This window comes from Bolinopsis microptera, chromosome 6 (assembly GCF_026151205.1).
Source record: "Bolinopsis microptera isolate Bmic1 chromosome 6, MBARI_Bmic_1.0, whole genome shotgun sequence".
Taxonomy (NCBI): domain Eukaryota; kingdom Metazoa; phylum Ctenophora; class Tentaculata; order Lobata; family Bolinopsidae; genus Bolinopsis; species Bolinopsis microptera.
Window position 1 is genome coordinate 9,270,008 of NC_087077.1, and position 18,029 is coordinate 9,288,036.

General features: G+C 36.5%; 2 protein-coding genes across 3 annotated transcripts; both read right to left on the reverse strand.

Annotated features, from left to right (window-relative positions):
• Window positions 1-44: 44 nt before the first annotated feature.
• Window positions 45-1,762, reverse strand: LOC134817049 (ubiquitin-conjugating enzyme E2 S-like). Its single transcript, XM_063826128.1, has 5 exons — window positions 1,604-1,762; window positions 1,344-1,421; window positions 1,083-1,195; window positions 748-845; window positions 45-500 (listed from the first exon to the last, which is right to left on the reverse strand). The coding sequence occupies exons 1-5, from the start codon at window positions 1,740-1,742 to the stop codon at window positions 374-376; spliced, it is 555 nt and encodes a 184-aa protein (XP_063682198.1). The 5' UTR covers window positions 1,743-1,762; the 3' UTR covers window positions 45-373.
• A 1,393-nt stretch (window positions 1,763-3,155) lies between these two features.
• On the reverse strand, window positions 3,156-17,981 carry LOC134817004 (arylsulfatase B-like). 2 transcript variants are annotated; one of them, XM_063826069.1, is made up of 10 exons: window positions 17,585-17,975; window positions 17,052-17,194; window positions 16,158-16,290; window positions 15,886-15,988; window positions 15,621-15,765; window positions 15,198-15,277; window positions 14,941-15,090; window positions 14,712-14,814; window positions 14,221-14,426; window positions 3,156-4,054 (listed from the first exon to the last, which is right to left on the reverse strand). In XM_063826069.1, exons 1-10 carry the CDS (start codon window positions 17,936-17,938, stop codon window positions 3,996-3,998), a joined length of 1,476 nt encoding a protein of 491 aa, XP_063682139.1. In that variant the 5' UTR covers window positions 17,939-17,975; the 3' UTR covers window positions 3,156-3,995. The 2 variants fall into 2 exon arrangements, with proteins under 2 accessions (XP_063682139.1, XP_063682138.1); XM_063826068.1 differs by lacking the exon at window positions 3,156-4,054 and adding an exon at window positions 9,746-10,279 and having other exon boundaries at window positions 17,585-17,981.
• Between the last annotated feature and the right edge of the window lie 48 nt (window positions 17,982-18,029).

The window sequence follows — 18,029 nt, forward strand, 5'->3', positions numbered from 1 at the left end:
CACAATCTCGAAATTCAAACATACTCTGAGCACAGGAGAAGAAATCGTTGCAAGATTTTATCCTATAATACATAAGCATTGCAATGGATAAAGATTTTGGGTAAATACGAAAAGAATATTTACAAATCTGGACTAGTATAAATCTTATGTCAAGGCTTGCCTTTTAAACACTGTCAAACATCTATTATCTTCAAAACTTTACGAAAAAGGTCGTCAGAAAAACATTCAATAAAAATCTTAACCAGCAATGTAAAAAGCAAATACATATTGAAACCTAACATTATAATAACAACTTAACATACAAATATAATTATAATTGAACGGTGTAAAGCGGCAATATGAGTAACTCTGAATTGGACCAGTAGCCTGCCTCCTAAAGTCGACGGAGACCCTTTGCCTTTTTCTTTGCTGCCATTTTTTGCGAAGAGGCTGTGGCGGGGATTGATTTATCAGAAACTTTATTGATGGGTTTGGCATGAACTTCCGTCATCATTTTCGCCCTGTGAATATTTGCAATGTGGGTACGAATACGTGACGTTACACGCCACTACTGCAGTAACTGGGCAGTAGATTGGCACTAACTTTATGTTAAAATCTGTAATAACAGAATCGTGACTTTGCTTTTGATTCAAGAATGTATATAATCAGAGATAAGTAGAAAATCTTCAGAAAATATGAGAAAATACTCTTAAGAAGAAGATGCGAATCTATTGGTATACCTATAAAATAATAAATCTGTATTTATACCTTGATGCGAATTGCTCATAGGCTTCTAGGAGTAATCTTCCTGCTTCTTCATTCAGAGCAGATTCAGGATTTGGGTATATGAGTAAACAACGTATTGTCTGAAAAAAAAAATTAATTATTGAGAGCCTCCGCCTTTACTTCGCCAATCATTGAAATTAAAATCTCAAAATCCGTTATTCTTGCGCTTAAAAAAGAAATCAATCAATTTGCGCGCGTAACAATTGCTTTGAATGAAAATTCTCTAGATCAACGTCTTCGCGTCTTACAAAGTCTACAGCGCTAAAATATTACCGACAACCTATACTTTTAAATTAGTAACAATTTAATCTACCTACCAAAAGCACGTGCTTTATCCCAAGATTAGGTTTCCAGTCTTTCTTCAAGGTATTGACACAAATTTCACCATTATCAGCTACATTCGGGTGGAATACCTTCGTCAGAAAATAACCTAAAGACGTGTGGGTGAGATTTGTTTTGAAATCGCTAAAGATCAAAACAAATGCCAACAGCGAAGCGAGAAGGACCTAAAATACTCGATAGATCCAGTGTCAGCCACCAAATACAAATATCATATATTTTAATCGTTAAATCCAAACCTCTTGGGGGAGAAGCAGGGAAATCTTTGCTGAGAACAAGTTTCACTTTGAAACTGCCGCCCTCGTAAGGTGTACCACCTGTACAATATGAACAATGAGTTGCTGAGGTGAAGGGAACGATACTGGGGGGGGGGGGGGGGGGGGCGATACTAATTAAACTGAGACATCTGAGAGGGGAGCTTGATAAAGTTGTCTAAGCCAACTGCCGTGTCAGGTGCTTAATCGGAAAACATTGACAAATTAATAAATCCAGCACATACTTGGACCAGCAATGTGTGCTGTTATATCAGTCAGATCAGCTTCGTTCATGAGCACAGTGACACCCTCAATAGGATCCTTGTTCAGGTCCCGCAGCTCCTTGCTGACTGCCCTCATGGTCCCTGGTGCCACGTTCTCCATTTCACGGGAGTGAGTGTGAGGAGGCTATGTGGAGGATGAGAGTGTTAAAGTTGGAGTAATTACAGATCCTAGTAGTGGTCTTTGTTAGAAACTTGCAGGATATGTTAGAATAGATTAGAGCTTATGCTTTCGTATATGTTTCGTATTATGTTTCAAGATTAGAGCATGGTATTAAAACATAATATAAATAGCATCAATACTGGAAGTGATTTGTGCTTTCAACTTTTGAAAAAATTAAACCTCGTTAACTTTTGAACAATGAAATTTAAGAATTAACATTTAATCGAACAGCATAAATCAAGCAATTTTAATCATAAAACCCGATTAATTTCATTCATAACAATCAATTAAGCAAATTAAAAAAGCTAAGGGACAAAACAATGTAAAAATTATCTCTCAAAAATAAACAAAATATAAAGACTTTATTAAAATAATGATGTATTTCATGTCTGAAAATCAAAATGAATTTTTTAGTGGTGGACACATAAAGTGCTTTTAACAGTCAAATTTCTTTAATCTTTAGTTAAAAATGTAAAATACAATTTAAACTTACTTCATCAGTATCACTTAATAATGTATTGATAATCAACACACAGACTTATTTTCACTAATAGCATCGACATTTATACGCAGATGAATCACCCATCGCAAGTCTTATCCATCATTCAGTAGAAAAGAAGGAACATTATTGTAAGGCTGTGATATGCTCCCGTACAAATCATCATACTGCGGCGGCGGCGACTGAACTTGAGCTTGAGTGAAAGGAGTTGGTTGGTACATAATCCTTGTTCTCTCTAATGTCGCATTGTAATCTAAAGGCTCAGTACCTAGTGCAGTACCGTACTCAGACTGACCAAGAGATGCTTCGTTATCTAGCAGAGGTGCGGATTGTGGGTCGTTGCGGTGTAATCTGCGGTGAGTCCGACAGAAACATATACAGATGAATATTATCATGGCGAGGGTTAATAGTCCAAGTATTACAAGTAGAATTATCCGTAATGTTGACGGTCCCATACCTACAACCATCTACTACCGTACCTGGATGGATTTATTGAATTACATTTATGTTTTCTTGAATCATATTTTATAGATATTTTCATCTGTTAACTATTCATTCATGAAATTTGCTCTCAGAAAGTAGTATGGGATTCAAAATCAAACAAATTATTCATACAAGAAAACTATGCCATTATATGTATATTAACCAACAAAATGGTTCTTGATAATTAGAAATTTCTTTCAAATCTCTGTAATCGTAAATAAATGTAATTGCAACAAGTGAGCTTGCCAATTAAAAGTGAACCCACATGAATAATGATAGTAAAGTTAATTAAACAACTCAAAGCTGTTTAAAATTCTAATTTTTATTTAGGATGCCTTCTTGTAACATGGCATTTTAATTGAGAGTTGATTACAAATGCATAAGAACAAAACTGACACTGGTAAGGCCTTTCATTAGAGTGTTTGTGCTTTTTATGTATTTCAACAACACTTTTGTAAGCTGCTTTAAAAGGACAAGCATCGCACTTGTAAGGCTTCTCTCCAGTATGAGTTCTAGTGTGTTCGATAAAATAACTTTTAAAAAAGAATGATTTTTCACAACTCTTGCATTTATATGGTCCATCTTTAGAGTGCATGCGTGTCTTGTGACGCTTTAAACTATACTTTGATGTAGTTGCAAACTCACATAAGTCACATTTAAATGGCTTTTCTTCAGAATGTTTCACCAAATGGGTATCAAGAAGAACTTTCAGTTTTGTTTTATAATCACATATAGAGCACATGTGCCAATTCTGAAAGTCGTGCATATTTCTAATGTGCCTTTTAAGATTCTCCATGGAAGCTCCAGCATATTTGCAATCAATTATGTGGCATTTGAAGGGTTTGTTTTCATGAGTAGAAGCATGTTTGTTGTGTTTAATCTGGTAATCATGGCATGAGTATGGACACACTGTACAACTGTAGAACACCCTTTCTGAGATAGAGTTACTGTTTATCTTATCTTGTGTAGACTTACTTTTAGGAACCTCCGCAACATCACTTTTTGAACAACGATATTTTACGGGTGCATTGTCTTCAGAAGCAGCGAACAAATCAGAGAAGTCATTATTAACAATCTGAGTGATATTCTGAAATTTTGAGCAACATTCATTTGTATGTCTCTTCAATTGAACCTTGTGAGTGGTTGAGAATTTACATTGGTTGCATTTGTAAGGCTTAACACCAGAATGTATCCGTAGATGAGCTTTTAGATTATTCTTCTTCCTCGTTGAATAAAGACACATTCCACATTTGAAAGGCTTTTTGGATATCTGCAATGATGTCTCATGTCGAGAAGGATCAATGATTTTGCTTACAATATTAGATAAAGAATCCTCATCAGAAGTAATATCAATAATATCCTTATTGGCACACGTTTTTTCATGCTTCTGAAGATAACTGTTATGAGTAAATCTTATACCACATTCATCACATCTGAAGGGTTTTGTACCAGAATGAGTTCTCATATGAGCTTTAAGGTTGTTCTTCTTTCTAGTTGAATATAAACAGAGTCCACATTTGAAGGGTTTATCTTTATCTAGATCTATGATTTTCCGTTTCCCTCCACTCCTGTCCCTGGATTTAAAAGGGTCGCTGAACTGCTCCACATCAATAACTAAGATCTGTTTCTGAGTTGTAAGGTCGATCTGATTCCAAGAATAAGAAGAGGGAGACGAGGTTTGAAATAACGACATGACATCACCTGACCTGTGTGGATATTATTGTTAACTACTCAGGCATCATACTATATAATATCAAGTTTAAAGTTCAAGTCACCCTGGGAAACGGGATGCTGCCCAAAATTGGTCTCAACAATGCACATATGGAATTTTGAATATATCAAAAAGTTTTTACTTTCAAAACATTTGCAGCTTATTCAAGAGTAAATAATTTACATTTATAGATGTAAATTATCTACTCTTGCTTAAAGCTGCAAATGTTAAAGTACAAATTTAAACATAATGCTTGTTTCCAAATTTTTCAGACGATACAAAAATTAAATTCTTTCAATAAATCAAATAAGATTATATATATGTCACATTATAGAAAAAGAACATGGCCATCAACAGTTAAAGAATAGTTTTAACAATTCAATTCATGATGGACTCTTCTGACATGGTGTTTTAATTCACTGAGGCGAACAGATGAATGTGAACAAAATTGACACTGATGAGGCCTTTCGTTGGAGTGTTTGAACTTTTTATGTATATTAACATCACATTCTTGAGCTGCTCTGAATGGACAGGAATCACATTTATAAGGTTTCTCCCCAGTGTGTGATCTGATGTGAATGATTAAGCTTTTTTGTCTAATGAAAGATTTTTCACAACTCTTGCATTTATATGGTTTATCTTTAGAGTGTTTGAGTTTCTTGTGGATGTTAACATATGCCTGTGATGTTGTTGCAAACTCACAGATGTCGCATTTAAATGGCTTTTCCTGGGAGTGTTTGAAAAAATGAGTATCTAAATTACGTTTGGTTCGTGCTTTATGATCACATTTAGAGCACATGTACCAATTGTGAAAGTTGTGGATATATTTTATATGTTTTTCAAGATTCTCCATGGAAGCTCCAGCATATTTGCAATCAGGTTTTTTGCATTTGAAGGGTTTGTTTACATGAATAGCAGAGTGGTTGTCGTGTCGATTTTGGTAATCATGACATGAGTATGAGCACACCAAACAGCTAAAATGCACTTTTTCTGAGGTAGCATTGATATTCACTTCACTACGTGTAGCTTTGCCCCTAGGAACTTCAAGCTCATAAACTTGTGCAATTTTCTGATTATTCGAGCAACATTCATTTGTATGTCTCTTCAATTGAACCTTGTGAGTGGTTGAGAATTCACACTGGCTGCATTTGTAAGGCTTAACTCCAGAATGTATCCTTAGATGAGCTTTTAGATTATTCTTCTTCCTCGTTGAATAAAGACACATTCCACATTTGAAAGGCTTTTTGGATATCTGCAATGATGTCTCATGTCGAGAAGGCTCGATAATTTTGCTCACAAAATTTGATAGAGACTCCTCATCAGAAGTAATATCAATAATATCCTTACTGGCACAATTTTTTTCATGCTTCTGAAAATAACTTTTGTGAGTAAATCTTAGACCACATTCATCACAACTGAAGGGTTTTGTACCTGAATGAGTTCTCACATGAGCTTTAAGGTTGTTCTTCTTTCTAGTTGAATATAAACAGACTCCACATTTAAAGGGTTTATCTTTATCTAGATCATTGATTTTCCATTTCCCTCCATTTCTGTCCCTGGATTTAAAAGGGTCATTGTACTGCTCCACATCAATAACTAAAATCTGTTTCTGAGTTGTAAGGTCAATCTGATTCCAAGAGTAAGAAGAGGGAGATGAGGTTCGAGCTAACGACATCAAATCTGTTGAATCTGTTATGTGAAGTAAATTGTTAAGTATTTTCTAAATTCATGTTATCTCACAAGTCAATAAGTAAGTGGGAGAGCCCCGCCACACCAGACCATCAATTGAACATTGAAATTTTACTATGATGTTGGATTATAAAACCTTGCACAATATAGAACATTTTAGTTTTTCTAAATTAGTACAGTCAAATCCGTCCTAATTTAAGCCTTTGTCGGACAAAATTCGCAACAAAGCGATTTTAACGGGATATGGTCGGGACAGGTCCCAGGAATCATTCCAGAGAGTTCCCAAAAAAAGACTTCAGGAAAATCCACAATTACCACTTTTCTACCACCTTTTTACCACTTTGGTTTTCCGCAAATAAGTCACGTTCTGAATATCCTAGAAGATTCTAGTTTAAAGCAGTGTGTTGAGAAAACAAATAAGAATAACTTTTTCTTTAACAACTTTTTCAAAAATAAATTATTTAATTGATTAATTAAATAATTAAAAAATTTTCAAATATTTCAAAAATATATTTTGATAAAAATGTTCACAATTACATTCCACGTATAATGAACTAATTTTTATAAAACTTTTGAAAATTTTCACTTTCAATATTTTTGACTTATAAAATTTTCGAAATAGTAAAGAATAACCACTATTTACCACTTTTTACCACATTGAATCTCCGCTAATAAAACGACTTCTGAATGTCGTAGAAGGTTTTAGATTGAACCAATGTGTTCAAAACATAAAAGAGAACAACTTTTTATGTGACAACCTTTGGATTAGATAATTAATTGATTAATTAATTAAATAATAATTAAATTTTTAAAAATTTCAAAATATGATTTTTATCAAAAATATTTGCCGTGACGTGAAACGTAAAATGAATTTACTTGAATAACAGAACATACATCGTCACATAGATTAGATAACAGACAAAAAGAGATGCAGATAAATGGAATATACGGTAAAATATCCAAATTTGTACGATACTATTCTAGCTAATAACTATTAACACATCATATCTCTCGACTTAGTATTGTGCTTAACTAGATTGTTAAAATGGTTGTTTAAACAAGACTTAGCAATTTTTCAATCGCTAACTAGAGATCTTATCTCTGATTGTCAGTTTATCGTTTGGAAGTGTAAGCTTCAGCTTTTACTTTATGTTGACTTCTCTTCGTAAAAAAGTTGAATCTGCTAAAAATCGAGGACTGAAATCACTCCAAATAGTTGACATTTTGAAAACAGAAGAACACATCGTGTGCCTGATACTGCACGCGTGCAGATTCTATGTAAGTAGCTGTCAACTAATATACAATAATAGTAATATTATGTTTTTACCGTTTTACTTTTAAGTTTTATGTCAACCGAGACTCGAGAGCGCAACTAGAGGCATTCTTAACCAATACTATGTTTTAATTTACCAGGCAAATGAGGAGTTAATTCCGGTGAATAGCTTTAAGAGGGCGAATGATCGACAAAGTAAATTTGTATGGAATGAAATCTGGAAAGGGTTGCTGTCCCCAGGTACTATTTTAACTATTTATCTTTTAAGTAAGTACACTAACTTTTAAACTATGCCCAGCAAGTTTGAAACGGATGGTTACAGTCCTATTCATTATCCTGAGGCCTCTCATACTCTGTATAAATAAACAAACCATCGTAACACAGGTTGGATCAACAACCCCTGGTCAATGAACGAAATTAAACGGCAGTACAACGGCCTGACTGATTCTGCTCAGAGTGACGTCTATTGTATGTTATTGCAGACAGTGACCATAGACCAGTTCCAAAGATTCATATCGGCCAATGAAGATGAGTCCGTTGTAACTGAGTCAGAACCATCTTTAGTCCACAAACATGGTTTATAAAACAAATGTCCATTCTGTAACGTAGAGATCGCACCAAATGATAAATCCTCAAATCGGATTACAGACAGGGTAAGTTATTGTGTGGGGGAGGTGGTATAGTACACATACGTTAGGCTCTTACTAATTCGCTCGCCCAAAAATTTCACGTGACTTTCTCTGTAGCTTAGTGCACTAGATTCCCACTATCGGAATCGTTCTGAATAGCCGATCCTTACCAACTCCGTGGATCCGACTGGTGGTGTCTGATCCAGTGAATGAGTGGCACAGAAATCGTGCATAAAGCCCAATTACAGTATCCTAACACCCTGTCACGTGATTAACGATTGGGTAATCATTGATAACCCAATCAGTTTCGCTAACGAGATGAACAAATTGCTTGATAACTTCGTCATTTTCAATCCGTTTCGCACCACCTTTTCAGATCATATTCCGAATGTAATGGCCTATTGCAATAATATGTTATAGTGCAGTTTATAGCATGTTCGCAAACACGAGTACATGTTGATTATAAGACTCAACGTATGTGTATTGACTCATGGCACCCCCACTCCCCCTAATCTTTGAGGATATTTTGATTATTAAGTGTTATTTAACAACCACGTTGCTGCTATAATACCGATTTGAAACATTACTTATACAGGGGGCAGCTGAACAACATTCGTATCGTGTTTACCATCAGCTGCAGGCGTGGGATGAGAATGACCTCATAGATCCGATAAGCTGGGGAATGGGGATGGAAGATGAACAATGGGGCGCATGTACCAGTGACCACTCTTATGAGTACAGCTCCGAAAAAGCTCATTCAAAACATTAGTTGCAACTGTTTAAAGTCAGGTTGTGGCAATGCTTGTTCATGCAGAAAAGCAGGAAAACATTGTGGATCAACCTGCCTCAAATGTCAGCACAATTGCACCAATGTGCCAGCTGAGGACTAATATAAGTAAGACTCTTATCTAGTATATATGGTTATATAAAGTACTGCTTCGATTTTCCGATTAGTTTAATGAAAAGTTGTCAATTATTCGTGTTATGTAATTTTAAAATATTTTGATCGAAAATAATTATTATAATTTTTGAATATTTGTTTAATAATCGATTAACTAATTAATTAATTATTTATTCCAAAGGTTATCAGATAAAAAGTTGTTCTCTTTTATGTTTTGAACACACTGGTTCAATCTAGAACCTTCTACGACATTCAGAAGTCGTTTTATTAGCGGAGATTCAATGTGGTAAAAAGTGGTAAATAGTGGTTATTCTTTACAAATTTCGAAAATTTTACAAGTCCAAAATATTGAAAGTGAAAATTTTCGAAAATTTTATAAAAATTAGTTCATTATACGTGGAATGTAATTGTGAACATTTTTATCAAAATATATTTTTGAAATATTTTAAATTTTTTTAATTATTTAATTAATTAATTAAATAATTTATTTTTGAAAAAGTTGTTAAAGAAAAAGTTGTTCTTCTTTGTTTTCTAAACACACTGCTTTTAACTAGAATCTTCTAGGATATTCAGAACGTGACTTATTTGCGGAAAACCAAAGTGGTAAAAAGGTGGTAGAAAAGTGGTAATTGTGGATTTTCCTGAAGTCTTTTTTTTTGGGAACTCTCTGGAATGATTCCTGGGACCTGTCCCGAACATATCCCGTTAAAATCGCTTTGTTGCGAATTTTGTCCGACAAAAAGACGTATTTGACTGTACTAAATGTATATAAATTATTATAAAATAGCTTTCACAAAGAAACTTGATAAAACGAAAATATTAAAACCATTAAAACCAAATTTTCTCAATTTTAAAACAGTTAATCAGATGCTACAATCAAACTGAAAGTAGGTATATCGCAACCCAGCCATCGTTTGTGAAAATGGCGAGAATGGCAAAATATTTGTGAGTTGTGACCATCTTCACATTTCCACCATTTTCTTCAACAGACCTTCTAGAGCGTTTTACAGTAAAATCCCGATTATATACCACGCCTGATTACCGCAAAACCTGATTAACTGCAGCTGTTTCTTTTCCCCAAACTCTGCGGTGAATCGGTGTTTTACTGCATTTGGAACTTAAAAAGCTCAACATCCGAAATGGGCATTACATCCAGGAATTGAGAGCACCCTTCTTGTAATCCTCTATGAGACCTATCATGTGATTCACAATGTCAGGGTTACTGCCAGCTACATTTGTTGTTTCGTACGGGTCAGACTCTATGTCGAATAAAATAAGGGCTTCTCTGTGACCTGAAAAAAAAAATGATCTGATAAAGTGATGATTCGTAACATTTGACTGATACCAAAAAAATGACTGATCTATAACTTTGATGAAATATGATATTCTGTAAAATTAAACCAACCCGTTAACAGGGCTAGTGCGTCACTGTCTACAATGTTGTTGACTTATTGTCTAATTGCTCCCCATTGCATCTGGTCCGAGTCTGTTAGCACAGATCACCTGGGAGTGGTAACACCACAAAACCGTTAATTGCCTGTCAGTGCTATATCACTGGGGGGTCGGTTGCTGTGGCGGCGAGAGGATGCGATTGCTGGGTGGTGCTCGGTGATGCTGTCTTGTGGCAGGGTCATCTGTGTGTCACTCACGGTTCACCATTTTGTCCAAGTCTTGGTTGCCCTGTGTAATCGAGCATTTGCTTGGTGATCTTGTCTCTGACATGATCACTTACGGTTTAATTTTGATTCCCTATGGGCTTCAGAAGCTCTACATGCTTTAACTTTACGTATCGAACCTAACCACCAGCTTGCTGGTGTCTGGACGGAGCGCTTACTTCTTGATGTCGGTGCTGCCTCTGGATCGGGTGCGAAGGTCCGGCAAACCATCCACCTTAAATCAAACCGCTACAGAAACGTCTACAGTGTCATTCAATAGTATTATACGTGGAGGCGCAGGTGGAGTGATGACGGCGACTAGGCAAAGCCGAAAGGACCCTAGTAGCTTGATGTCTGTTTGCAACTCCCGTAAGAGCCGACGTAAACACTGTAAATACAGAATTCCTTCATCAGATTTGTCATTTGTAAACAGACAGTCAAGTATGTCTAATCCTGTAAATATTGTAAAGAATCCTCTCTGTATCAGTACATGGAATGTTACTTCTCTTGTCAGTAATTCCAGTAAGATGTATCAATTAGGAAAAGGTTTTGATGATTATGGACTAGAGCTCCTTGGGGTAACTGAAACACATATGGCTGGATCAGGAACTCAGACTTTGGACAATGGGGCTGTTTTGGTTTATTCTGGCAGGAGCGATGGAGTACGGAGAGAAGGAGTTGGTGTTGTTCTTTCCAAAAAGATGAAGAATACTCTCATATCATACACCCCTGTATCAGGACGGGTTATGACTGCCCGTTTACATAGCAAACACATCAACATTAGTGTTACAGTTGTGTATGCTCCAACTGAGGATGCAGAGATCAGTTTAAAAGACTCATTCTACAAGGAATTGAATGATGTTCAATCGGGACTACCTGCACATGATATAAAAATAGTTTTAGGAGATTTTAATGCTCGTGTTGGAAGGGATACTGATGCTCACCCTGGTGTTATAGGAAAACACTCATATCACACAGAATCAAATGATAACGGAAAACGGATGCTAGATTTCTGTACTATGCACCAGCTGACGATCGGAGGCACACTCTTTGAACACAAAGATATCCACAAGACAACATGGAGATCCCCAAATGGTAACACCGTCACTCAAATTGACCATATGTGTATTTCGACGAGATGGAGCCATTCTTTGCTTGATGTCAGGAGCATGAGAGGAGCAGATATAAATACTACTCACTATCTGGTAAGAGGATATGTATCTATTAAACTTAAGTGTCCTCAGAAAAGAAAGAAGCGTGTAAGACAGCCTGCTTTAGAGCACCTGCGTGATAGATCTAAGAGCCAGGAATATAGTAACAGAATAGCTGAAGAGTACTATAACAACGATCAGGAGCATGGAAACTCTCCTTTAGAAGAACAGTGGAAGAAATTGAGAGATATAATAACTGATGTTTCATTTGAAGTGCTGGGTGAAAGGGGCCGGAAAAAGAGAACAGAACATCTCTCAAGGGATACTAAGAATCTCCTAAAAGAACGAGGGGAGATTAAAAAGAAACCCAGTACTGCTGAGAACCGTGCTAAGTACTCGCGGATTAACGGCCTTGTTAGGCAGAACTGTAAAAGAGATGATAATGCTTGGGCTGTTAGAGTAGCTGAGGAATTAGAAGATGCTGCCAAGCAGGGTCAACAAAGAGATGTTTGGCAGAAAATAAAATCCTTAACAAACAAGAGAGTAAACAGATCTGCGGCAGTGCGGGATAAGAATGGGACACTTATATCAGATCCCGAAGCTCAGTCACATCGCTGGGCCGAATATTTTGAAGAACTCTTGACGCCAGCAGCAAATGCGGTGGATTTCTCTATATTGGATCAGGATGAAAAGTTACTTTTTTTTGAATACCTTAGTAATGATGATGAGCCACCGTCCTTGTTTGAAATTGAGGAAGCTATCAAGAAGTTGAAGAACTACAAGAGTGCTGGAATTGATGAAATTTCAAATGAGCAGTTAAAGTACGGTTCTTCTGGACTTCTGCCTTGGTTAAAGGATCTTTTTGAAACTGTGTGGAAAAGTGAGGATATTCCTAATGATTGGAGAAAAGGAATAATCACCATCATCCCAAAGAAAGGGGACCTCACATATTGCAACAATAACAGAGGTATAACGTTACGCTCAACTGTATCAAAGTTATTCCAAATTGTGTTGTTAAAAAGACTGAGTAATGGGCTTGAAAAATTACTCAGAGAGAATCAGTGTGGTTTCAGGAGAAACCGTTCTTGTATAGATCAGCTGTACTCACTTCATTGTATAATACACAATTGTATAGAATTCAACGTCCCTTTGTACATAAACTTTATTGATTTTAAAGCTGCTTTTGATTCAATCAATCGTGACTTTATTTGGAAAGCTTTTGAACATTATGGTCTTCCGACAAAATATATCAATGTTTTCAAAGCGTTCTTTAGAGCAACTGAAAGTGCAGTTCGTGTCAATGGAGAATTGACAAGATGGTTTGATGTCGATTCGGGGACTGGACAAGGTGATGTGCAAGGGCCCCCCATTTTTAATCTTGTACTTAACTGGGGATTAGAACTTGCAGAGAAGTTTAAAAATATATCCCGTGGTTTTACTCTTCAGTACAGACAAAGTTCCAGACAACCGGAAAAATGTGTCATTGATCTGGACTATGCTGATGACATCGCAGGAATGGATGACACTGTTGAAGGACTGCAAGAAACTACGGACAATATTGCGAAATACTGTGGGCTCGGGGGTTTAAAGATGAACGCAAAGAAAACAGAGATCATGGTCATTGGGAAAGATACATCGCAGCACCCACTCCCATGCCAGAGAATAGGACCATAGATATAACTGTCGATGGAAACTCTGCAAAGCAGGTCACTCAATTCACTTATTTGGGTGCCAAAATTACATCAGATGGCAAGATTGATAAAGAAATAAGTGTCAGGATTGGAAAAGCAACTGGAGCTTTTAACCAACTCAACAACATTTGGAAGAATAAGAACATAAGCATTAACAACAAAGTGCGAATCTACATCGCAGCTGTTCTTACCATTCTGACCTATGGATGTGAGATATGGAACACGACTCAAGTGCAGACAAGAAGATTGGAGTCTTTCCATCAGTACTGCTTAAGAAGAATCCTGAGAGTGAGGTGGTTCCATCGAGTAAGTAATGAGGATGTTTTAAGAAGGGCATCAATAACTGCTCTTGCTGACATAATAACAACAAAACGGCTGCGTTGGTTTGGACATGTCAGTAGAATGCCTGAAGATCGGTTACCCAACTATTTACTTGAATGGAAACCCAAGCATGGGAAGAGGTCAAGAGGCAGGCCTAGGAAGAGCCTAAATGATGTATTTATTGAGGATGCTGAGCAGAGATTGGATCGGAATGGACTCACGATTGATTGTATGAGAAGATTAGCTGCAGACCGAAAGGGATGGAGAAATGTTACCCGCCGAAGTTGTATAATACAAAGTAATGACGCAGTCGACGCAGACTAATCCTTTTGGATGGAGATCTCGCCATGTAACATGTATGTATGGGTACAACAATTATTTTACTAAGAAGACAGGATAAAAGTAGGTAACAAACCTGAGGGCTTGTCAAGTATGTCAGAACAGCTTCTCTGCAAATAATCTGCTTGGCAGAAGTTTTCAAGCCCATTGCCATAAAATAGCTTGAACTTTTTGTGTCTAAGGACAGCATAATTTGATGGTTTTCCGAATTTTTGGCTGCAGTAGTGTCCAGTTCTACCTTCAGGAAGAGGACCAGTTACAAGATTGTGCAGAATGGTCTCCCTGAAATATTTTCAATGACGAAAGATATTTGATTTGATTCGAGCTTCTATGTCAAAACCTACTTCATATTTCTAGCTTGTTAAAATTCTCTGCAAATTTTAAAATTCATATCAATAAAATACATTATGTCCATTGTTGTCCATAGATTTGTATGTTAATAAACTGTGTGAGTGTTAACTGACAAAGCTGAAATTGTAAACAGTTTTGAAATAAACAGGGCCTTAACTGTGCTTTAACCGTGCTTTGCCACATTACTGAATTGCCATAAACAGTAATTTAACTCACCTCCCAGCATGGTTATCGTTAAGAACATCAATCAAGAAGTTTCCAGAGTCAAGTTCTGGACTTGTAGTCTGACTAGAGTTTCTAAATCTACTGGACAAACTCCCTGATCGAACAAACTGTTAGATCAATATTATCATATTTGTAACTAGAAACTTAGGTAATTAATCAATTTTGTTAACTAGAATCATCTTTCAGTCTTTTCTAACCAGTATTAATAGACTGTTTAAACCTGACAGCTTATCGTCTGCAGCAGCCAGCATCAGAGAATGAACATCAACTGCGTGTAACAGAGCAGGACTTCGCTTTCCTCTTTGTTCATCAGTTAACCATGGTGTCCAGATAAAAGCAGCACTTTTTATCCCTCCCTCGAAATATGAACCTGGGGTGGAAATGTATAAATAATGGCAAAAATGTTCAACATTAGGCATGAACAAATTCAAAACTTAAGATACATTTGGTGAAAGTTGGATGAATCGTTTAGCTAACCTTTTCCGTCCCTGTAAGGTAGGTTACTCCCACCAATAGTGTCCCAACAGTTGTTTGGCATAACTGCAGCACCGTGATCACTGGGAGGAATGACTGGTGGTACATATTGATGATAGATGCTATGTAGTATACACTATGTATGGCATCTTCAGCTCAAAATCAAGCTTTTGATGGGAGGGCAATAATAAGTGTAATTGGATTCTAATGCAATACAATTGGAGGAATGCAATACAATTGGAGGAATTGAAAAGAAACCAGTTCATCGGGTTCAGTGTTATAGATTTGAGCTGATAGATCAGGATTTGACTGAATGACTGCACCTTTTTTGTATATCCATTAACACAATTAGGTAACTGGAGAATGACTGTAAGTAACATAATTAGAACAAACAAGAATTAAAATCTGAATCAACCACACACTCACCTCATGAATAAGAACACAGTGTTATCCCACATTTTCTTTCTTGATAAAGCATCAGCAATTTCTCCTACTCCATTGTCTATTTGAGTTACCATTGCAGCATACTGCCGTTTTCCTTTGTCAACTATATGTTCATTCCTGTTTTTAACTGAAAAGTGAAAATTCCTTGAAAAGTGAACATTTGAAACGACTGTTATTAACAAAATGAAAGTAAGTTTAATTTAAGAAAATCACACCTGCTCCTTAAAATGATTTCTTATGAACTTGCCAATTTCATCATCAGGCTCAAGAGGGGAATGAGGGGCAGTATAGGACAAATATAGAAGCATAGGTTTCTTATCATCATGACTTTCAATGATCTTCACTGCTTCCTATGATTTATCTTTATATTTCATTGCTATGACATGTTACATAATTTTATAGGTTCCATCATTACAATTTCTGTCATATAATTATAATTGAATAAAACCTTTGTAGATTGGTTAATTGATATGTAACTGAACAACTTGATAACTTTTCAATACATTATAAAACAAAAACCTGTGTAAAGAGTTCAGTTGAGTGTTTGCCTTCAACCTCTGAGGTTATGTCTATGGATGAGTTCGTGAATAAATTATCAGAATGAAAGTCTTTCACTGTTACCATTCTTTCTCTCTCATCCAATATCCAACCCCTGTCAATAGTACATCTAGTAGGAATTTTACAGGACAAGTTAAGCGGAGACAGGGTTGCAAATGTGTTTATTTTAAACTTCCAGGCATAATCTTTTTAAGACATGCCTGCTTGTTATAATGAAGTATTAAATATGGTTCTGAGTGTGGTTTAGTCCCATAAAAATGTACAGACTTATGGTCTTTGGGGCAGTTAGCTATTCAAGATACTGTCCAGAGGATTTAACATCATGGAATGCAAAACCAATATTCACTTGCCCTATCAATATCAGTTTTATAAAATGAAAGATTATTTCTGTATGTATGACCGCCCACGTGCAATTTGGGTGAAAATCAAAAGGTTGCATTATAGCGACACAAATGGAAACGAGCATGTACACACTGCAGTGGTGTAATGAAGGGCCCCGCTGACCCCGCTGTGCAGGGGGGCGCCGTCTTAGGGGGGCGCCAAATCGTCGTTTGAATGTGGGACAATTTCGAAAACTTTAAAACTAAAGTACTAGCAAAACTGCGCGTTTTGCTCTAGATACACACTTTTTTAGAGATTTTACCGGCGTATCCTCTAAAATCACCTTATTTGTTCAAATTTAGGGAGGGGCACCAAAAGGGGAGGGGGCGCCAACAGGGGGACGCCTTTTCGGCGGGGGGGGCGCCAACAGGCAACGTTACGCCACTGACACACTGCACGTGCAATTATTGTTGAAAAGTCATTTTTGTCTTATTACATTACGGGCTTTCTAGTATAATATAATTCGTAAATTACTCATGAGAATGGTGATCAATTCCTCCACTGTAGCATCCATAAAATGATTCGAAGCCTCTGTTTAAGGGAAGATGAGGAGATTTAAATCCCAGATGCCATTTTCCAGCTCCACGAACACTGTAATCAAACTCTTCTGCTAAAATCTAATAATGAGAATGTTATTATTCGACTAAATTTAAAGCTCAACAGACAGTTAATATATATTCAATAAAACAGGATTATAGATAAAAGATGTGCCAGAAAATTTTTTTGTCCATGGCCTCATTACAGCAAGCATTAAAGTAGGAAATTTTGAGGGGACTGTAAACCAAGTCGATTGACAATTTACAATTTGCAACAAAAACTGTTGCAGCAATTACTTTGATGAGAATAGTCTTCCCTTTAAGAAAACCCAGGTTTTGAGGGGCCCCTACATTCCAGAGGTGCTAGGGCTAGTTGCTATAGAGCATACAAAATTCTAGGTAATAACAAAAGACAAATTGAATTGTTTTACAACCCTAGGTTGAATATAATAATACATCAAAACTACAAACCTCAGTGAAAGTCCTGTGTTCAGGTTTTAAATATTCATTGACACCGATAATAACAGAAGCTGAGAAAAGCCATCCCAGGCTGTGTGGATACCTGCCAGTAAGGAGGGACGATCTTGTTGGGGTGCACAAATTTTGTACATATAAATTGTCAAGAATAACACTCTTTTCAGCAAGAATGTCTAAATTTGGAGTTTCGGGAGTAGCCAACGTTGTTCCATGCTTTTTGGAAAATCCTATGTCACCCCATCCCAAGTCATCAGCAATGATCAATACAATGTTTGGCTTAAATCCAGCAGTAGCAAGGATTGTATTTGGGACTAGAAGCAAGTGCAACAGGTAGAATGAATATGCCATGATTTGATTTAGTTCATAATATCAGTTCCTCATGCTGAATAAAGAATAGGCTTATAAACTCAATTGACAATATTATTAACAGAAGTAGAGA